The sequence below is a fragment of the Mastigoproctus giganteus genome, chromosome 7 (assembly GCF_048544385.1).
Source record: "Mastigoproctus giganteus isolate SK-2022 chromosome 7, ASM4854438v1, whole genome shotgun sequence".
NCBI lineage: Eukaryota > Metazoa > Arthropoda > Arachnida > Uropygi > Thelyphonidae > Mastigoproctus > Mastigoproctus giganteus.
In genome coordinates, this window is record NC_143581.1 from 157,686,577 (window position 1) to 157,710,283 (window position 23,707).

The window sequence follows — 23,707 nt, forward strand, 5'->3', positions numbered from 1 at the left end:
TGTGACATCACTATTTTTTCTCAGATGACAGGCATAAGGGGGGAGGATATAGAATAGATTCCGGTTATTTGGGACACATTGGGACTAGTGCACTTTGGTTTGATTAAGTAGCTGGCCCAATTATGCAAAGTTTCACATAAATTGTTAAAAATACAGTGGACCCCCCGTTTTACGATTGGTTCGCTGTACAATCAAATCACATTATAATGGCCTCTCCATAATAACACAGTTCACTATAACGATATGTAGTAAGTGCCAGTCATTGTGATGACATTTGTTAATTGAAATTTAATTCTATTAAACGGCAATTCTAATAAGCAAAAATAGGAGGAATATTATCCACAGGTATAGTAAGGATATAAAGCACAAATTTACACTTTATTACCTTACAAATTAGCAAAATTAAATGATATGTGAAAATCGGTAGAATATTTCCCACAGGTTAGCAAAATAATAATAAATTTACAATTACATACATGGCTTAATTAATACTGTAATATGTACATACTAACTAATTGATATTTCTGTTCACTGACTTTTTTTGGTTTTAAAATTTAAAACAATAAAAAAAATAAGCGATCAATAATTAAGAACACAGCATGCACAAATTGCATCTAATAGGATACGTGCAAGTGATATACGGAGTAACAAGTTTACAAAGCTTAAAAAATAGGAATGAAGAGAGGATTCTGAAAATTTATTTATATTTTTTATATGATTGAAGATTTCAGTGAAGGGGAAACACACTTCACCATAATAATGTAAAAACCCACAATTGGCATTATTGCGAATGCAATAAGATCGAGTTTACTACCTGTTTATAATAGACTGCACTAAGCCTGATAAACTGGAAATGCAAATTGTTTTATGGTTGTGACCTCCAGAAATGGGCTTAAGACCACGTGGTCCAGTTGGAGTCAAGACAGGAGGGTAATCTAGAGTGCTGGACTCAAGATTACCCCCTCCTGCCCTGATTAAATGGCATGTTGCTCAATTAAGCGAAGAAAACCCTGGCTATTTTCTCAATTAGTTTCCGTTCTTTAAGATTTGTGCTGAATAAATGGCTGCTCCCGATTAACCAGTGGCCCAAATAACTGGAATCCACTGTATATTTAAACTGGGGGAAAAAAAAAAAAAAAAAAAAAAAATTGTTGTTTATGGGCTTTAAAACACAAGGGCAACAAGGGCACTGCACCTAACCATGATAAGGTTAAATGTGCAGTTTTATCAGTGAATTTCAGCTGAAGTTTTGACATCTAAATTTTTGTTCATTTGAGGAAAGTAAAATGCTTGCCATATCTATGTATCAGCTAGAGGTGAGCAATACTGAAAGAGGTGCTTATAGGGGAAAGTGAGAAAACATAGGTCTTGGGGCAATCAATAAATATATGCTGGATATTGCAGTTTTTTGCACTATTGTGGGTCAGTGGCTACAAGAAGGAATAGAGTATTAAATAAAATGGTCTGTCTGTAGTCGAGCTAGCACAACTACTTCTTTCTGTCTATCCTCATGTGTATTTCAACAGTTTGAGATCTTTATGTGGAGAACATTGTTTGACTATTATTTGCCAGATTCATTGTCATTTTTCAACACATCACCTTCTTTAAAATGAACTCTAGTCTGAGGCCAGTGTACTAAAGGATAGGTCTACAGATTTGTCTCAGTTTTAGACAGTAAATTGGCACATTCATTTCCAGCAATCCCAATGTAATCAGGAATTTAACAAAAGAAGACTTGTTGACATTCTCATTTACAGTCTTGTGCAAATAAAAGTGAACAAAACATTTTGGTATATTGTCACTTATCAACTTTTAACAAATACTTAACTATTTTCATTTGTTTCTTTACAGGATTGCTTAACATTACTAGTGTGTTTTAAGAAAGATCTGAATGATTTATGCAGAGAGCTGTGCTTTTAAATAAAAATCCTGAGAAGTGCTTTAGTTTTAGTGATCATAGATCTTTCATTGCAAAAATGGCTCTGATCCCTAGGAAACTAAGGTTGTAACCTTACATGAACATACTTCTCTTACTCAGAGGGAGATAGCAGAGCAGTGTAAAGTTATTTTGGAATCTGCTGACAAAATAATCAAGTTGAAACATGAGGTTGAATTTCACCTTGAAGAAAAGGCTGATATGGTTGGAAAAGAAAAACAACAATCACACCTTTGCCTATATAATCAGAAAAAACAAAACAGACCCTTATATAAATAGTTGATATACAAAAACATTTTGCTGGAACTGGTGTGAAAATATAATTCAAGAGTCTGATGCCAACTTTTAGAGGTTGGCCAGAGTTTGTAAACCAATCAAAAAGCAATTTTCGATTCAAACTATGAAGGGGGGGGGGGAGAAAGAAAAAAAAAAAAGATTGAAATGGACCAATAAAAACTAGACTAAAGAAGATTAGAGAAAAGTTTTCTTTTCTGATGAAAGCTATTTTGAGATGCAGTGAATGAGACATACATGTAAGGAGGTCAGATGGAGAAAGTATCTGCAAAGTATATGCAGCAGACTACTGAACAACTTATTAAAAAATATTCTGGAGGTTGTTTTTTGTATCAAGCTACTGGATCACATGTACCTATAGAATGATGAACAGTGATAAATTCATACTAATTTTTGAATAGCAACAAAAGTTTTGTCAGAATTGAATAAGCTAGATGCAACTGCAAATGCCATTTTTCAGCACTCTGCTTTACGCCATTCATCCAAAAAAACCATACAATTTTTAGAGGAAACAATATAAAGTGCTTGGAATGGCCTAGAAATTCCCCTGATCTAAATCCCCCTCAAAAATCTATGGGCTACCTCTAAGGACAAGCTCAAAAAATGGACTTTGCAGTGAAAGAGATAATTTTTGCTAAGATAAAGGTGTGGTTCTGCAATTCAAATTAAATTAAATGAAACTTGAAACCACTGAGAGATTCAATGCAAAAACAAGTAATGGTAGTTATAAAGACCAAAGGAATTGCATTAAATATTAAAATACCTGAATTATAAAATAAATGTATATATTTTTTAAATTATCTCTGTTCATATTAATTTGCACAAGACTTAACTTCAAAAGAGTATTCCAGATCCGTCTAAGTAAGGGGTTATCATTCTTTTTCTTCTGTACAGCTTGGACAGAATTAACGGAATCTATACATACAACACTGCTGCTACATTCAATCAAGAGTTTTTTGGTTATAGCAATGTTGGGTAATAATGCAGCTGCACTGACACAACTTCAGTTTTAGATCCGTGTAGATTGATGTATACAGTGCAATCTGGGTTGTTAATGCAGCATGTATCTGCAATACATTCTGTTCGGGAAGCATGAATACATCCAAGGAAGGATTGTACAAGACACAAGAGGTTGTATCTTCCTAATCAGTGAGCAAAAAGTGAAGGTATGTCCTTGTTCATGGGATTATAGATGGGTAAGCAATATAAAGGTTTTCCCATTTGGGGAAGAAAAGTCCATCCCACGTTGGGTGGTTTGCTTGCCATTTAAGATTTGCTGCTAGTTTAACAGAAGTATCTGCACAGATGCAAGGGAGGTCCATTTGTCTCTGGACTGGTTATGTACAGTATGCCCCTAGCACAAGACAAAAAAGGGCACTATGGTGTACAGGATCAAGCCAACATAAGGCACTTGGTCTAGCAGAACTGTAGACTATAGAGTGGCTTTATGAGTGTGACTGTATTAATGCACAGTACAGGTGCAGTAGTATGAAATAATGAACTCCCCACACTGAAACAGACAGCACTCTTAAACTTTGTTTTTTGAAGGCAAGTAATCCATAATGTTTTTATAAGGTCAAGAAAGGAAAGTTTTTTTTTTTTTTTTTTTTTTTGTCAAATACTACACCCAGGAAGTGGACACTAGGAACCAGTGGGATGACTAAGTTTCCAATCGGCATTCTGGTTCAAGATGTAGATTACACTTCCTGCATAAGTGTAGTTGCAGGACTGATGTATAGAAATTTGCTTTCAGTTAAAGAAAATCAATTGTTGGAACAAAATTGCATCTGGTGTTGTGAAGTAATTGGTTTGAATAAATTTAACCCAGTGATGGTGGCAGATCACCCAACAGCTGACATCAAAGGTAGCTTTACTGCATTAACTGTTAATCAAATATTAAGAATCTGAAAATTCGTTTACCTTCCTAAATATAGTCAAACTTTTACTGCAATAGTTTCTGAAGCGATTTTTTTTTTTTTTATGGTTTTCATACAGAAATTGTAAGTGTGACCCTATCGGGTGACCAGTTACCCTATTTGCATCTGTTTGAAGAGTGGTGTGGTATGGGACAAATGTCAACAATGTATTTATTTATAGGTTCAGGTTATTTGTTTCTTGTTTTTCTTCTCCCACTACTTCAATAAATATCTACAATCTAACTTTAGCTGTCTTTAAAAGATTGATTATTATCTTCACACAGTAAAGACAGGAACACGAAACTTGATACTCTCTCAAGATGGCACCATTGGAGAAAGCAATATGAAGGAAGCACTGGGAAAGCAAAAATGAGAGTAGGAATATATTACAGGGCAAAAGACTCTGATCAGTACAACGAACAATTGTACAGAGAAAGTTGGCCAGTAAATCAGATTGTCATACATTGATGAGCCAAAACATTATGACCAGCTAGTCGTTATGCAAATCGAAGAAACAGCAGGTGAACTACGGCGTGGGTCGGGACACGGTATAAAAAACATCTGATACTGAGCTCCGTTAATCAGTGCTACCCTTCTTCTTTAGATAGAAAAGGCAGCGGACTTGAGTGAGTTTGACAAAGGCCAAATTGTAATGGCCAGACAACTGGGTCAGAGCATATCTGAAACGGCACAGCTGGAGGGATGCTCATGGTCAGCCGTGGTTAGTATCTGCCAAAAGTGGTCCAAGGAGGGGAAAACCAACAAACTGCTGGCAAGGTGTTGGTGACCATGGCTCATCGATGCTCGAGGTGGGCAAAGGCCCTCCCGGATGGTGCATGGCAACAGAAGGGAGACTGTGGCGCAACTCACTGGTAAGGGAGATGTACTGTGTCACAACACACAGTACATCAAACCCTGCTGAAAATGGGGCTATGTAGCTGCAAGACGCTCCAAGTGCCTATGCTAAGCACAGTTCACCGGCGACAGCATCTGCAATGGGCACTCGAGCATCGAAACTGGACCGTGAGTGAATGGAAGAAGGTTGTCAGGTCCGACAAATCACATTTCCTGTTGCACCATGTGGACGGCTGGGTACGTGTGCATCATTTGCCTGGGGAAGTGATGGCGCCTGGATGCATCGTGGGACAAAAACAAGCCGGTGGCGGGGGTGTCATGCTTTGGGCGATGTTCTTCTGGGTTACCCTGGGTCCAGTCATCCACGTGGCAGGCACTCTGACATCTACCACCTACCTAAACATCATTGCTAACCAGGTACACCCTTTCATGGGTATGGCCTTCCTCTCTGGCAGTGCATTCTTTCTGAAGGATAATGCGCCATGCCACTGGTTCGCGGAACATGAGGACGATTTCCAGGTATTGCCCCGGCCTCCAAATTCTCCGGACACCAATTCCATCGAGCATTTGTAGTTTCTGTTGGAACAACAACTCCAATCTGCAGCGTCTTAACAACAGATCTTACAGGAGTTAAAGGATCTGCTGGTTATGTGTTGGTACCAGATACCACAAGACACATTCAGAAATCTTGTAGCATCCATGCCTCGCTGGGTATGACCTGTTTTGGCTGCATGTGAAGGACCAACGTCATATTAGGTAGGTGGTCATAATGTTTTGGCTCATGGTCAGCCGGCGTATAAACAGGGATTTTAACTTCCCAGATATTGACTAGAACTTGTGGATAGGTCACTCACACTAGGTAGAATTTTGTGGATTTACTGGATAATTGTAATACTCCTGATCTGATTATCAGCAGTAATTATTCATGCATTAAGAATCCGCAGATAAAGGAACAACTACGTGGCAGTGATCTGTGCACTGATGTGGGATTTACTCAAAGATGTAACTACCATCAACGGTAAAGAGAAGGGTTTTTGCTTTCATAAAGGTGACTACAGTGGTCTCAGAGAGTTTTTAAATTCTATACAGTATGACCATCTCATGTTGTTACCAACAGCAAATTCTAAATGGGAAGCATTCAAGGAATTAACCTTGGAAGTTACTAGGCTTTTCATACCAACAAAGAAATATTCTTCAAGGTTTAGGCCTAAATGGATGTCAGATGAACTAATGAGACTTATGGCAGAGAAGGAAAAAAATGCATGGGATGCATATAAATTATCAGGAGACACAGAAGCTTATGGTAGATATAAACTAGTCTGTAATCAAGTCACAAAGGAGTATAGGCATACGAAGACAGATGAGAAATTTTTCCAAAGTATGCAAAGAAAAACAGCAAAGACTCCAGTTATAGTTCTTTACTTATGTCAACTCTAGAAGGAAGGTGATGAATCTGATTGGTCCACTTGTTATTGATGGTTCGACTATCAATGATTCTGCTCAGATAGCTGACAAACTAAATGAGTATTAGTATTAGCAATGGCCACATGGTGCAAGGAAGCCTATGGCTTATGCTGCACCAGCCAAAAATAAATAAATAATAATAAAATAATAAATAAAACAACAAAAATAAATAAAATAAAATAATAATAAGAAAAAATTAATAATAGAAAAGGAAATAGACAATTATGCATTTCCCTCCTCCCGTAGGTAATTATCCAGCTGAACCTTTGAACCTCTCCAAACTTTCAGCCTCTACCACTCATGTAGGTAATTATTCCAGTAATTTATAACTCGCTGGCTAAAATAAAACTTCCAACAATCCAGTCTAAACACCCCCCCCCCATAACTTGAAATTATGGCTCCTTGTTCTAGAATAATTTATAACCAAGAAAATTTCATCCTTATTCATTTTGTGTATGTCTCAGCCTTAAACACCTCAATCAAGTCTCCTCTAAGTTGTCCAGTTTCCAAGTTCTGCAGTCCACATACTTAAAGTCTTTCCTCATTTGGGCCTCCTTTTGCCGATCTCACCAGGCAAGTTACCCATCTTTGGACAATTTCAAGAAGCAATGTCTTTCTATGTGCAGTCTCCATACATTCAAGTGTGGTCTAACAATAGCCTTATATAATGGGATTATGACATCCTTATCACTACTTGCAATTGTTCAATAAATCATCGATAGGACATCATGGGCCTTCCTTGCAATCAGTCTACAATGCTTGGAGAACTTCATGTTGGACCTAATCGTAATACCACACTCCTGTTTCTCCACTACCAGCTTTAGTTCAACTCAGAGTATTTTGCATCTACATCATCCACACATGAGGAATTGTGTAGGGAAGTGGAGGCAGAAGCTGATCAAACTCTATAACAGGGAGCTAATGATTTTTTTAATAACTGAGAGTAAAGTGGAGTAGAAATTGTTGAAGTCAAACATAAGAAAGGCACCTGGAGTGGATGGAATCTATCTAGTTCTATTAAAGGCAGCAAAGGAAGTAAGCAAACCCTTAGCAAAAATTATGAGGGAATCCTTGGAATCAGGGGAGGTCTCTACGGACTGGAGATGTGAAAATGTATCCCCAATTCACAACTGCAGATCAAAGGGTAACACAAGTAATTATAGACCAATTAGTTTAACTTCTGTTCCAGGGAAAATAATGGAGCCACTGGTTAAAGAAGCACTGCAGGATCATCTAGACAAAACTGTAGATATAGTTCAGACAAAGCATAGGTTTGTAAAGGAGAAGTCTTATCTGACCAATTAGATTGGATACTATGATGTGGTCACAAAAGCAACTGGATGCAATATCCAATGATGTCATATACTTGGATTTTAGGATGCTGCTGCACATGGAAGACTGCTATACAAATTGGAGCAGTATAGCATTATGGGCAAGTTGCTGCTATGGATAAAGGAATGGTTGAGTGGGAGAAGACAGAGAGTGGTAATCAGTGGACACTGTTCTTCGTGAAGTGGAGTCCCTCAGGGTTCGGTGTTGGGTCCATTGTTTTCTATTTATCATTGATACTGATGAAAATATATCAGGCTTAATGTCCAAGTCTGCAGATGACAGAAAGGTTGGCAGGGTTGTTAATCACGTCTGCTACTACAACAGAATCTAGAAAAGTTGAGAAAATGGGCTGAGAGGTGGTAACTGAAGTTTAACATTAGCAAATGCAAAATACTGCATATGGGTAGCAGTAATCCCAGAGTAACGTACCATCTATGTGGTACTACACCCAGGGTAGTGGTGAATGAAAAAGAGCTGTGGGTAACTGTGCAGTCAGATATGAAGTTTTCTGAGCAGTCCACACAGGGCAATGGGGTCTTGTCAGTGATATACAGGAATTTTGCTAGCAGGGATAAATAGGTGACTATCCCTTGTATAAGGCAGTGGTCAGTCCACGCCTTCAGTACTGCATACAGATCTGGAGGCCTCATTTTAGGAAGAATGTAGCACTGCTGGAATGAATACAGAAAATGGCAACAATATTGGCGAGTGAAACAACGGACTGATCTTACTAAGAAAGGCTTAAGTTTTACAAATTACAGCATCTGGAGACTAAGAACCTGCAAGGATATCTGACTGATGTGTACAAGGCCTTGAATTGTTTGAGCAAGCTTAATGCTGATGAGATTCTTCCTCTTTTCAGATCACGCACCTGAGGGGACATAAATTCAAACTGAGGAAAGACATTTGTAGAACAGATATGTGCAAAATTTTCCTTTAACCAATGTGTTAAAGGAAAATTTCCTAGATTGCTAGAACAAACTTTGATCTGTCGTGGTGGATGTTGATAGCTTAAATAAATTCAAGGCATAATATTAGACAAACTTTTGGAGTGAATGGATGGGTGAAAAGGGGAAGTTTTTTTTTATTTTTTTTATTTTTTGGCTGATGCTGTATGAGGGGGCATAAAATGAAATTGAGGAAAGACAGTTGTCGAATAGATGTGTGGAAATTTGCCTTTAACCAGTGGGTAGTTGATCCTGGAACAAACTTCCATCTCTTGTTGAGGAAGTTGATAGCTTAAAAAAAATTTAAGGAAGGAGTGGGCAAACTTTTGGAGCAAATGGATGGGTGAAATGGGTAGTTTTTTGGCTTATTTTTGGCTGATGCTGTATAAGCTTGCTTTCTTCATCATATGCCTCTACTGATGCTAAAGTTTGCTTTCTTGCATCATATGTGTTTACTAATTCTGTTGTTGTTTATACAGAATAAAAAAAAATAAATAAAAAAAAAACAAAAAACCATAAATTAAAAGAAAGCTTAGCATCATGTCAGGTGATATGTCACCATCCAAGTTAAGGGTTAGACAAAATTATTAAAGAAAATGGAAAAATTTTATTTTATTATTTTTTTCTATCAGTTTCCACTACTAATACTATTAACAGGCATTACTTAGAATTATTTGAGTGTCTGCAATTCTGCCCAGACACGATAGGAGGGAATACATGATGAGAGCCTTGTCAATCAATTCGGCCCTGGAGGGAATGTGCAAGGTTAATGGAGTAGAATTTTTTTCAGCATGGTCTGTGCTTGTTAACAGCAGAGACTGCTTCTACAGGGATGGGATACACTTAAATAGAAAGGGTGCAAGAATATTTGCTGATGCTATTGAGGCAGTGTTAGGTGGGTCAGAAAACTGCTAGCTTGGGGAGGATTCACAGACTAAAAGGTTAAAAGTAGCCGCAGGCAGAGGTGAAAGTGATTCTTGCACAACTTCTACTAGAATAAGTGGCGACCTGGAGCGAGGGGTGCTGGGGGTTTCAGGGACTGATGGCAGTTATCGTGAAACAGGTGGGTATATGGGATGTGTTAGGGTAACTAATAATAAGGTTAGGTATATGTATACTTGCATGTATACCAATGCTAGAAGTACAGTAAATAAATTTGATGAATTTAAAGTGTTGGTCAAGACATCAAATGTGGATATTGTTGGGATAGCAGAGACATGGTGTCACACAGATATAAGGAATGCAGAACTGGAATTTGGGGGAGTACAATGTGTATAGAAAGGATAGTTTGTTTGTTTGTTTATTTGGTTTTTAGGAGCATTAGCAACTAAGGCCATATTGCTCCGGGATATGTGGTGGTCATTCCCTGACCTTTCCGCATCCTCTGTATTTGGTGGTGACACAGAAAGGATAGACAGGATAAGAAGGGAGGAGGTGTTATGCTGTTAATTAAGAAATACATAAAATCAAAAGAAGTGCATCCAGTTGATATAGATGAACAGTGCACTGTTTGAGTCAGTTTGGTGTGACATAAACACTGCGAAAGCAAAAATAAGAGTAGGAGTGTGATATAGGCCTAATGACTCGAATGAGTACAATGAACAATTGTACAGAGAAATAGAGTGGGCTAGTAAATCAGAATATCTTATAATGGGGGATTTTAACTTTCCAGATATTGACTGGAACTTGTGGGTTTGTTACTCACACACTAGTAAGACTTTTGTAGATTTATTGGATGATTGTTTTCTGCATCAGCATGTTCGAGAGGCAACCAGAGAGGGTAATACTCTTGATCTGGTTATCAGCAGTGATCATCATTCGTATATTAAGAATTTGCAGATAAAGGAACCGCTAGGTGGCAGTGATCACAGTGTACTGATGTGGGATTTACTTAAAGATTTAATTACCATCAGGGGTAAAGGAAAGAGTTTTTGCTTCCGTAAATGTGAGTACAATGGTCTCAGACAATTTTTAAATTCTGTACAGTGGGATCAACTGACGATTTACCAACAGTAAATTCTAAGTGGGAAGCATTCAAGGAATTAATCGTGGATGCTACTAAAAGTTTCATACTGTTCAAGAACAAAAGAAATATTGTTCAAGGTTTACGTCTAAATGGTAATCAAATGAACTAATGAGACTCGTAACAGAGAATAAAAATGCATGGGATGCATATAAATTATCAAGCGACTCAGAAGCCTATGGCAGATATAAGCTAGTCTGTAATCAGGTCACAAAGGAGGTTAGGAAGGCGAAGGCAGATTACGAGAAATCTTTGGCAAAAGATGCTAAGAAAAGCAGCAAGGATTTCTTTACTTATATAAACTCTAAAAGGAGATGAATCTGATTGGTCCACTTGATATCAATGGTTCGACTGTTGATGATCCTGCTCAGATAGCAAACAAACTGAATGAGTATTTTGCATCTACATTCACACATGAGGAATTATTAAGGTTTGAAAATATCAGAAGGTTATCAAATTGTAGCAGGGTGCTCAATGATTTTGAAATAACTGAGAACAAAGTGGAGGAGAAATTGTTGAAGTTAAATATAAGAAAGGCACCTGGGGTGGATGGGATCTATCCAGTTATATTAAAGGAGGCGGCAAAGCATTAGAATTAGCATTAGCATTAGTAGAGGCATTTGATGCAAGAAAGCAAGCTTATGCAGCATCAGCCAAAAAAAAAAAAAAAAAAAAACCCACTTCCACTTCACTCCTCTGTTTGTTCAAAATACCTGTCCAGCTGAGCCTTAAACTTATTTAGGCTATCAACCTCCACCACAAGGGATGGAAGGTTCCACCAACCAACAACCCGCTGGCTAAAGGCAAATTTCCACACGTCTGTCCTACATCTGTCTTTCCTCAATTTGAATTTATGCCCTCTCAGGTGATTTTTCTGAGCTAGAGGAAGAATCCCATCAGCATTGAGCATGCTTAAACCATTCAAGGCTTTATACACCTCTATCAGATCACCTCGCTGGTGCCTAGTCTCCAGACACTGTAATTTGCAAAACTTAAGCCTTTCTTCGTAAGAGCACCCCTTTGTTCCATTCACTAATCTTGTTGCCCTTCTCTGTACTCGTTCCAGCAGCTCTACATCTTCCTTGATATGAGGCCTCCAGACCTGTATACAGTACTCTAGGTGTGGCCTGACCATTGCCTTATACAATGGAATAATCACCTCCTTATACCTGCTGGAAAAATTCCTGTATATTATTGACAATACTCCATGAGCTACTCTTGCAGCCCGTCTGCACTGCTCAGAGAACTTCATATCTGCCTGCACAACCACCCCAAGTCCCTTTCATTCTCTACCACTGTCAGTGTAGTACCACAGAGTTGATACGTTGCTCTGGGGTTGCTGTTTCCCATGTGTAGTACTTTACATTTGTCAATGTTAAACTTCATTTGCCACCTCTCAGCCCATCTGTTCAACCTTTCCAGATCCTGTTGCAGCAGCATAGTGTCAGTAGTGTCCTTGACAACCCTGCCAACCTTTGTATCGTCTGCAAACTTGGACATTAAGCTTGATATACCATCATCAATATCATTTATAAATACAGAAAACAATAATGGACCCAACACTGAGCCCTGAGGGACTCCACTAATAACATTAGTCCACGATGAGCAGTGTCCATTGATTACCACTCTCTGTCTTCTCCCCCTCAACCACCCCTTTATCCATAGCAGCAATTTGCCTCCAATGTCACACTGCTCCAATTTGTGTAGCAGTCTTCCCTGTGCAACAGTATCAAAAGCCTTTCTAAGATCCAAGTATATAATATCAAAGTTATTCCCTGCATCCAGTTCTTTTGTGACTGCATCATAGTATCCAGTCAAGTTGGTCAGGCAAGACTTCCCCTTAACAAAACCATGCTGTGTCTGAGCTATAACTGAAGTCTTGTCTAAATGATCCTGCAGTGCTTCTTTAACCAGTGCCTCCATTAATTTTCCTGGAACAGAAGTTAAGCTCACAGGTCTATAATTACTTGTATCAGCCTTTGATCCTCCTTTGTGAATTGGGGTCACATTTGCACATTTCCAGTCTATGGGTACCTCCCCTGAGTCCAAGGAAGCTCTCATAATTATGGCTAAGGGTTTGCTTACTTCCTTTGCTGCCTCCTTTAATATAACTGGATAGATCCCATCCACCCCAGGTGCCTTTCTTGTGTTTATCTTCAACAGTTTCTCCTCCACTTTACTCCCAGTTATTTCAAGATTCTTTAGCTTACTGCTAGATTTGAATACACCTCTGGCATTCCCCTTGCTGAATAACTCCTCATGTGTGAATGTCGATGCAAAATATTCATTTAGTTTGTTAGCTACCTGAGCATGATCATCCACAGTTGACCCATCAATATCAAGTGGACCAATCTGATTCATCCCCTTCCTTCTAGAGTTTACATAAGTAAAGAACTCTTTGCTGTTTTTCTTTGCATCCCTTGCCAAGGATTTCTCATAATCTGCCTTCGCCTGCCTAACCTCCTTTGTAACTTGGTTGCATATCAACTTGTATCTATCATAGGCTTCTGTGTCATGTGTTAATTTGTAAGTATCCCATGCATTTTTCTTCTCTGCCATATGCCTCATTAGTTCATCTGACATCCATTTTGGCCTAAACCTTGAACAATATTTCTTAGTTGGTATGTAAAGCCTAGTAGCTTCCAAGATAAGTTCTTTGAATGCTTCCCATTTTGAATTTGCTGTTGGTAACATCATCAGTTGGTCCCACTGTATAGAATTTAAATACTGTCTCAGTCCATCGTAGTCGCCTTTACGGAAGCAATAACCCTTCCCTTTACCCCTAATGGTAGTTACCTCTTTCAGTAAATCCCACTTCAGCACACTGTGATCACTGCCACCTAGTGGTTCATTTATCTGCAGATTCTTAATGCATGAAGAATCACTGCTGATAATCAAATCAAGAGTATTACTCCCTCTAGTTGCCTCCCGGCAATGCTGATACAAACATCCAATAAATCCACAAAAGCTCTGCTAGTGCGTGAGTAACCAGCCCCCAAATTCCAGTCAATATCTGGGAAATTAAAATCTCCCATTATAAGACTCTCTGATTTACTGGCCCACTCTATTTCCCTGTACAGTTCCTTATTATACTCATCAGAGTCATTAGGCCTATAGCACACTCCCACTCTCAATTTTGATCTCCCAATGCCTATGCCACACCAAACCGACTCAACACTGCACTATCCAGCGATGTCGACTGGCTTCACTTCCTTGGTTTTTATGTGTTTCTTAACTAATAGCATAACCCCTCCCCCTTCCTATCCTGTCTATCCTTTCTGTAGACGTTGTACTCCCCAAATTGCAGTTCTGCATCCCTTATATCTATGTGACACCACGTCTCTGATATCCCAACAATATCTGCCTTTGATGTTTTGAGCAATACCTCAAATTCATCAAATTTATTTACTAAACTCCTAGCATTGGTGTACACACAAGTATACCTGCACCTGTTTCTATTCTTAGCTACCCTAACACAACCCATGTGTTTACTTGGACCGCAATGGCTCCCAGCAGTCTCTGAAATACCATGCATCTTGTTTTTCAGGCTTCTGCTCATTCTAATAGAAGCAGTGCAAGAATCTCTTTCAACTCTGCCAGTGGCTACTGTCAATCTATTGGTCTTTGTCTCCCCCCAAGCTAGCAGTTTTCCGACCCACCTAACACTGCCTCGATAGCATCAGCAAATATTCTTGCACCCTTTCTATTTAAGTGTATCCCATCCCTGTAGAAGCAATCTCTCCTGTTAACAAGTACAGTCCAGGCTGAAAAAAATTCTACCCCTTTAGCCTTGCACAATCTTTCCAGGGCCGAATTGATCGACAAGGCTCTCATCATATACTCCCTCCTATCGTGTCTGGGCAGAATTGCAGACACTTTCAAATTCAACCCTAATTCTCGGCTTTTGTTCAGCAGTGACCTGTACTTGTTAAGTATTTCTGCCGGTCTCCTACTCTTAATATTATTAGTGCCAACGTGTACAACTATATCACCTTTTGTGCCCTTAAAAAGATGATATTCGCTCTACAACGTCATCAACCTTTGCCCCTGGCAGACATACCCTGGTCCTGTTCCACCTATCAAGCAACTAAGCACCAAGCAACTAAGCAAACCCTTAGTCATAATTATGAGAGCATCCTTGGACTCAGGGGAGGTCCCAACGGACTGGAGATGTGCAAATGTATCCCCAATTCACAAAGGGGGATTGAAGGGTGACACGAGTAATTACAGACCAGTTAGTTTAACTTCTGTTCCGGGTTAAATAATGGAGCCACTGGTTAAAGATGCATTGCAGGATCATCTAGACAAGACTGCAGCAATAATTCAGACACAGCATGGGTTTGTTAAGAGAAAGTCTTGTCTGACAAATTTCATAGGATATTATGATGTGGTTACAAAGGAACTGGATGCAAAAAATAATTTTGATATCATATATTTGGATCTCAGGAAAGCTTTTGACACTGTTGCACATGGAAGACTATTGTAAAAATTGGAGCAAAATGGTATGGTATTAAGGGCAAGTTGCTACAATGGATAAAAGGATGGTTGAGTGGGAGAAGACAGAGGGTGGTAATTAATGGGTGCTGCTCTCCGTGGACTAATGTTATTAGTGGAGTCCCACATGGTTTGGTGTTGGGTCCTCTGTTGTTTTGTATATTTATCAATGATATTGATGAAGGTATATCAGGCTTAGTGTCAAAGTTTGCAGATGATACAAAGGTTGGCAAGGTTGTTAATGATAGTAATGGCAGTGTGCTACTGCAACAGGATCTAGATAATTTGGGCAGATGGGCTAAGAAGTGGCACCTGAAGTTTAACTTTGACAAATGCAAAGTACTGCATATGGGTAGAAGTAACCCCAGAGAAACGTACCAATGTGTAATTGTGCAGTGAGATATGAAGTTTTCTGAGCAATGCAGACAGGCTGCCAGGGCAGATCATGGGGTTTTGTCAATGATATATAGGAATTTTTCTAGCAGGGAAAAGGAGGTGATTGTCCCTCTGTATAAGGCAATGGTCAGGCCACGCCTTGAGTACTGCGTACAGGTCTGGAGGCCTCATTTTAGGAAGGATGTAGATTTGCTTGAGCACGTACAGAGAAGGGCAACAAGATTGGTGAGGGGAATGAAGGGATCTCCTTACCAAGAGAGGCTTAAGTTCTGCAAATTGCAGTGGCTGGAGACTAGGCATCTGCATAGTGATCTGACTGAGGTGTATAAGGCCTTGAATGGGTTGAGCACGCTGAATTCTGATGGGATCCTTCCACTTGTTCAGATTACGAACCTAAGGGGGCATAAATTCAAATTAAGAAAAGACAGATGTAGAATAGATGTGCAGAAATTTTCCTTTAGCCAGCGGGTGGTTAATTGCTGGAACAAACTTCTATCTGTGGTTGTGGAAGTTGATAGGTTAAATAAATTTAAGGAGGAACTGGACAGGCATTTGGAGGGTGTGTGTGTTTTTTTTTTTTGTTTTTTTTTTGTTTTTTTTGGCTGATTCTGCATAAGCTCATATACACTTGCATCACATGCCACTACTACTACTATGTGTCACTTCTGGATAACACAAGTAACAACGTAGCAAACACCACTGCATTCTAATGTCATGTAGCAGATTAACTTAAAGCTAATTACTATGTCATCTTCAGCTAATATGTAAAATTTTTAACCGCACCTTGTATGCAAATAAATAAAGTTTAACTTACATAATGTTAGCTTTGTGGACAGCAGTTACCATATTCCTGTTTGTCACCTTTGCATAGTCAAAAGCAAATTCTGCTACTCGCCTGGATGCTTTTTCTGTAATTAGCTTAATGCTTTGGACAACACCAGGAACTATCTGCAGATAAAATTAAAACTTACACAAATGTTTCAAAAAAGTATATCAGTCAAAAAATACTGACATAAAATATTATTAATAGAATGGAAGACTGTCTGAAAAAGTTTTGTTCAATAGGAAATACTTATTTTATCTCATAAAAGAAGTGACAAATAAGGGTGTGCAAAAATTATTCATATGAAAAGGGAAATTCATATGGCAATTCTTCTCCAAGATAAATAATTACACAATATCAGTACAGAATTAAACAATGCCAGACAGGTAAATATATCAAATATGAGTGACCCAGAAGGTTTGTTGGGAATAATGAAACATAACTTTGAATTCTATAGCTAACACATTCATGCTGGGCTAAATCACACATTTAGTCCTATGGGCCAATGCATTCTTATGAAATCCATTATGATGTATTTGACTAAAACAAGTGATGTGATTCTGCACTTAATTAGCTAATTTGTGCTAATAAGCATTAACCACATTATTCCACTAGTGGGGGGTACTCAAAAGATGAACTAACCACTACTGATGTACATTGCAATTCATTGCATTATTTATGTCTGTCGCTATAGTTCCCTTAACATTAGAAAAGGAAAGACCATTCGAGAATTCAATGTGCTGTTTTGTACTGGCTCATAATAAATAGTCAGAGCTCTTCTATCAAAAATTGCAGTTACCTCCAGGGGTATGCTGCCTGATGAATCAACACAATGGTAATGAACCTGACCAACCAACAATGATATAAAATTTTTGAACCACCACCATTATCAGATAAAAAATGAGTGTATAAGGCTCAGTCAGATAGTTAAAAATGTTAAAACATAACATTGGACACAAATAAAATCTGGACATTCAATAAGAATTGTGTATAAGGTTAAAAAATGTTCTGCTTATATATCAGCTCTCAGCAGAAAACAATGCACAAAATGGCTATGTCCTATGCAGAATTCAGTAAGAACTTCCTCTTCGCAATTCCTGAGAAGATTATACTGTCACCTTTCACTACAGGCTTAATTTATTTGTTTGTGATATAATTTATTTGTAGTCTCTCCATTCCATAAGTCTTGCCATTGGGATATAACTTATTGTGTATTATTTGTTTGTGTTCTGCAACAGGGAACAGGCGAAGATTATTTATGGAAGTTGCTAATTTCACTGTGGTATCAGCCAAATCATATTCTCTGATCTCAATGTGGCCAGGGATCCAGCAGAAGCAAATATCAAATTCATGTTCAGAGAGAGAGAGAGAGAGAGAGAGAGAGAATGTAACTTCTGCTGAACCTAGGACAGAACTGGATGAGTAGTGTATATCATTGCTGATAACGCCAGTAATGTATTTAAGGAATCTGTATATATAAAACAACATTGGTATTGGTGAGTGCTTGTGTGATTGAAGGATAACTCTAAAGTGCAGCTCTACAGTGTATATGCTGTTTCAGCTGGGGTTGCTGAATAGAGATGCAGGTAGACAGAAGGCAGGGGTGTCAGACTTCAGACTTCATCCAGTTGTTCAAGGGAGAAGTTTTAGGCTGTAACACAAGCCTGCTATGGTTGTGGGAGTTGCCTTGGTGACAGGGCAAGCTTATCTACTCTGATAACTGGATATGAATATCAGAGGACAGTTATCAAGTCTGATGAGTGTTATATTTCCCTCATGTGGCTCAGAAACAGACGTCGACATATGGTGGTCTGGCAGGTATTTTGTTTTAAAAACATATTGTAGGGAGAGCTGCTTCTGTCAAGGCAATAAGGACAGCACACATTTGCTTCTATGGAAGCAGTTGTTCCAACAATATGGACTCAATTTAATTTTGACTGCACAATACAAAGTAATGTGTACCAATCTGTATTCCATAAAGCAGAAGAGAGAGTACAGAGGGTGTTCAATCTTCTCATGCAAATTGTGGATAGTTGATGAACATGTTGAAGAACTGTCAATGCTAACTTTGTCTCAAATTAACAAAATACTATTTACTGGTGATGAGATTCTTGGGATTACTATGTTAACAAAAAAATAAATAAATAAATAAAATAATCCAAGTCCCAAGAATCACCAGTAAATAGCTTTTTGTCTAAGCCTTGATTCAGGTTTATGTGGACTGTTGAAGACCAGTTCAATGTTAATTTTGTCAAATCTAAGTCCCAAGAATTTCATCTCCAGTTAATAGAATTTTGACCAAGTCTCGATTCAGGTTCAGCATAAATGTTATGCTTGCAACAAAAATGTATGCAGATGGTCTTTTGTGGTAAGAACCTGATGCCTTTTTCATTGCCCAGGAGTAGAGACAATCAGTGGCACACTGAAATCTTCTTTTGATAACTCTTAAGTTGCATGACTGTGAAAATATGATAAAGTCATCACAAAGAGGGTACTAGTTACTGGTTCAAGAAGTTGTTCTGTAACTAAATTTACTCTGACAGTAAAAAGCATGGCAGTATTCCACTGCAACAGAATCTAGAAAAGTTGGGCAGATGGGCTGAAAAGTGGCAACTAAAGTTTAACACTGACAAATGCAAAGTACTGCATATGGGTAGCAGTAATCCTAGAGAAATGTACCAACTAGGGCTTACAATACCGGGATCCTGGTATCTTGAATACCAGTCATTTTTTTCCGGTATTGAAATACCGATATTGATACAAAAAATACCAGTTTCTCGGCACTAATTTTAAAAAATAATTGTTTATAATTTAATCACATAAAGGTTATAAAATCACCTTTCTATTATTATGACGTTTATCTCTACTAGCAAATGTTCGATAAATCATCGATAGGACACCATGCAACATTGCAACCTGAACACAATTCTCGGACAACTTCATGTCTGACCGTATTGTAACTCTCAAGTCCTGTTCCTCCACTACTGACTTTAGTTCAACTCCACCAAGTGTATAAGTTATTCTGAGGTTACTGTTCCCCAGGTGTAAGACCTTGCATTTTGCTGAATTAAAGCATAGCTGCCACTTTTTTGACTATCCTGGAAGTCTATCTAGGTCACTCTGAAGCTCTGCTTGGCGGCAATCATTAACTACTCTACTGATCTTTACATCATCTGCAAGTTTAGACCTCAAGCTTTCCATCCCTTCATAGATGTCATTTAAGATAATCAAAAACGACAGTGGTCCCAATACTGATCCTTGGGGAACCCCACTACTTACATTACATTCTGAGGAATAACCATTTATCACAACCCTCTGCCTGGAGCCCTCAAGCCATCGTGCTATCCATCTAAGGATTTTCCCTATAATTCCAGCCTGCTCCAACTTATAAAGTAACCGCTCATGTGGGACTCAGTCAAATGCTTTGCTGAAATCCAAATAAACAGTGTCGAAATTATTTCCTAAATCCTGCTCACAAGTGACCTGTCAAAATGGCTAACCAGATTTGTTAAACATGATTTTCCCTTTACAAAACCATGCTGTGTATCCTACAGAATTCCATTTCCATCTAAATGATCCTGAATTTCACCCTTGATCATTGCTTCCATGATTTTCCCTACTACTGAAGTTACTGGCCAGTCGGTAATTTCCCGTTACACTCCTAGAACAGCCTTTATGTTCCAATTTACATCAATCCAACAGAATCTCTCCTGTCCAGTGATGCTCTCATAACTAGTCTTAAAGGTTCAATGCACTCACTTGCCACCTCCTTTAAGATTATAGGGGTATATGCCATCAACCGCAGGAGCCTTACTTACCTGCAGGTGCAAAAGTTCTCATTAAATAATCATTTGAAATTTCAACATCATTAGTTACATTTTTTTCAACTTCACTTCCATAATATCTCATTGACACAAAGGGTTTTTTTTATGTAAATATCTATGCAAAGTAACTGTTGAGTTCATCTGCAACTTCAGCTGTGGTATCTAATACTGTCCCATGTCCATTACATAAGTGTCCAATCTGATTTGTCCTGTTCTTTGCATTTATATATGTGAAGAATTCCTTAACTGCACTCTTTGCTCTCTCGCACACTCAGTAAGGATACTACAGTGAAAATTATACTTCGCTTAATAAAACTACTTTCTCCTTCAGAAAATGATGAACATAATTCAACCATGGAAGACCAACATGGAACAAAACAGTGTTCCACAAATTCTTTCCAAAATAAGAAATTGCCTGACTCCAATGAAATTTTAAAAGATGAGCTTGAGTCGGAAATTAATGAAATGCCTTTAACTATTTTTTCCTAAAAACGTTCAATGCCTAGAAAATATGGACTGAGATCATCTACAATTATCTTAGTACAATAGTACCAGAATAGAACCGAAAGGGCGTTTCCTGCTGCTAATCAAATATTGTATGTACCAAAATTAGATCCATTTTAAACGATCATAATATTGATTGCTTATGTTTCTTAAGAGCTAACTTTATTGGACAGGTAGTGTGGATAAACTAAACTTTGCGGTAATAATACGTATTTTTTTTTTTGTTTTTAGAATAACTGTATTGTAATGATATTTTTCAGAATATTTATTATTGCAATAAAAGTTTATTTAAAACACGAATTCAAGTAATTAGAGTACTTGTTTTTTTCCTTACTTTATTGCACCTAATTGTCATCAAAATTTATTGAGAAAAACTGTTTTTGTAATACCGGTATCCCGGTTTCATAAATTAAAAATACCGAAATACCGGTATTAAGATTTTGACCGGTATTGTAAGCCCTAGTACCAACTGTGTACTACACTCAAGGTGGTAGAGAATAAAAAAGACCTGGGGGTAATTGTGCAGTCAGATATGAAGTTTTTAGAGCAGTGCAGACAGGCTGCCTGAGCAGGTCATGGGTCTTGTCAACAACATACACGAATTTTGCTAGTAGGAAAAAGGAGGTGATTATCCCTTTGTATAAGGCAATGGTCAGGCTATGCCTTGAGTACTGCACACAGGTATGGAGGCCTCATTTTCGGAAGGATGTAGAGTTGCTAGAACGAGTACAGAGAAGGTCAAAGATTGGCGAGGAGAACAAAGGGATACTCTTACCAAGAAAGGCTTAAATTCTGCAAATTGCAGCATCTGGAGACCAGGCACCTGTGAGATGATTTGATTGGGATGTGTAAGGCCTTGAATGGTTTGAGCAAGCTCAATGCTGATGGGAATTTTCCTCTTGCTCAGATTACAAACCTGAGGGGGCACAAATTTAAAATAAGGAAAGACAGTTGTAGAACAGATGTATTTAAATTTGCCTTTAGCCAGTGGGTAGTTTTTTGTTGGAACAAATTTCCATCTGCTATTGTGAAGTTGATGGCTTAAATAAATTCAAGGAAGAACTGGACAAACTTTTAGAGTGAATGGATGGGTGAAATAGAAATTTTTTTTTTTTTTTTGGCCGATGCTTGCTTTCTTGCATCATGTCTCTTAATATTCAAGTGTAACCCTTAAAAGTGATCCTTGAGAATCAGTTTTAAGGGTTTTGCTTCCCCCATCTTGGCAGAAGGAAGGAACAAGAGAGGGTGGATGCTACATAAACTTGGAAAGATTGAAGGGATAAAAAGTTTATAATAAAAATGGAGATATGACCTCTAAGACCAAGGTGATAAAGGTCTTTTAAAATACAAAATCTCCAAGTTGTGCTATACTCTGTTTGCATATTGAAGAACACGGACAGAAGGTGTTCCCATTTTAGAAAGCACCCTGGATAGATATTGAATCTATTTAGATGGTTTCTTTATAAGCCACACTGCATATTGGAAATGAGGTCATTTTGCTTCTATTTACTGTACAAGATGAGCACTGGCCATTCTCTCCACAGTTTTGCACAACTATTCAAAACAACTGACCAAAACAATCTAGAAAAATAACCTTACAGAAAGCGTAGGCAATCCATACATTTCGGTGACAAGCACTTAATCATTTCATAATGGATGCCATATGCTTGAAATGCACTTGGCTTAATAAGATTTGGAGCTATTTTTAACTCTTACTGTAAATGATCCATTGCATGGGTAAAAACTATGTGATCTGAAATTGCTTTCATTTTTTCCCTGTTTCAAGACCAGGAGCTCTGGGGAATTAAGAGTCCGTTGCTGAGAGGTTAAAGAATGTTTCCCTAAGAGCAGTGGCTACTGAAGTTGAATCTGCAATACAACACCCATTATATTCCAGGATCAATGAAGGATGTGATGTGCCCTGTCTCTTCATTTTCTGGATTTTGTCCAAGACCACCTTAAAAGACCTGGGGGTAATTGTGCAGTCAGATATGAAGTTTTTAGAGCAGTGCAGACAGGCTGCCAGAGCAGGTCATGGGGTCTTGTCAACAACATACACGAATTTTGCTAGTAGGAAAAAGGAGGTGATTATCCCTTTGTATAAGGAAATTGTCAGGCTACGCCTTGAGTACTAATGTGGTAATAGAAGAAGTAAATGAATCATGGAACTACAATTCCTTTTGGCTCGCTCCAATGTCAGATATATTGCACTTTAGGCATGCACCTTTAAAAGCTGAGGTTAGCCATTGTAGGATACCGTTGGAATATCCTCCAGGCTTTTTTGATGTTGTAAATTCTATAATCCAACGTGGTTTAGTGAATGGTGGAAATGAGGAAGACATTTTCAAAATTGCAATTGCAGCTCACAGACAATATTTTCTATGATGTATTGTAACTATCAATGATAGGCTCTTACCTGGTTACAGTGAGGTCAAATAGCAAAAGCATTCCAGTCAGCCTAATCAATCTTCTTTTATTTTAACCTAAAAGGCAGTCTCCCACTATAGCGTAGTTATCATGGGGAAAGTGATCATTTCCATATGGGTTCTTCTCTACCTTCCAAGTAAGTGAAGGCAGGAGAGGGGGGGGGGAGCAGATAGATCAATGACCAATCAATCAACAGAAAACATTCAGCATGTGAAAAAAGGTGTTACTACTCAAATTTAAAAGGAGAGGTTATTATCAATAAGCTCTATGATATGGCACCTCCCACTAATGTCAGCACTATCCCACAGAGTGTTATGTCCATTATCACCCAATAATAAAATTGGGGAAGGCAGCTGCATAATAAGATCATTAAGGTTTCTATGGCAGATGTCAGTCACAGTGGCAAATAGATGGAGTAGACTGTTAACAGGAACCCAAATGCAAGTCTGATTATTAGTGCTTGTGAGTAAAA

General features: G+C 38.3%; 1 protein-coding gene across 1 annotated transcript in view; it reads right to left on the reverse strand.

Annotated features, from left to right (window-relative positions):
- Positions 1 to 23,707, reverse strand: part of Idh3a (isocitrate dehydrogenase [NAD] subunit alpha, mitochondrial) — a 143,191-nt gene that overhangs the window by 64,105 nt on the left and 55,379 nt on the right. Inside the window, exon 5 of the mRNA XM_090377147.1 lies at positions 16,472 to 16,605. Within this exon, the coding sequence (XP_090233273.1) occupies positions 16,472 to 16,605 (134 nt within the window). The remainder of the gene's footprint in view (positions 1 to 16,471; positions 16,606 to 23,707) is intronic.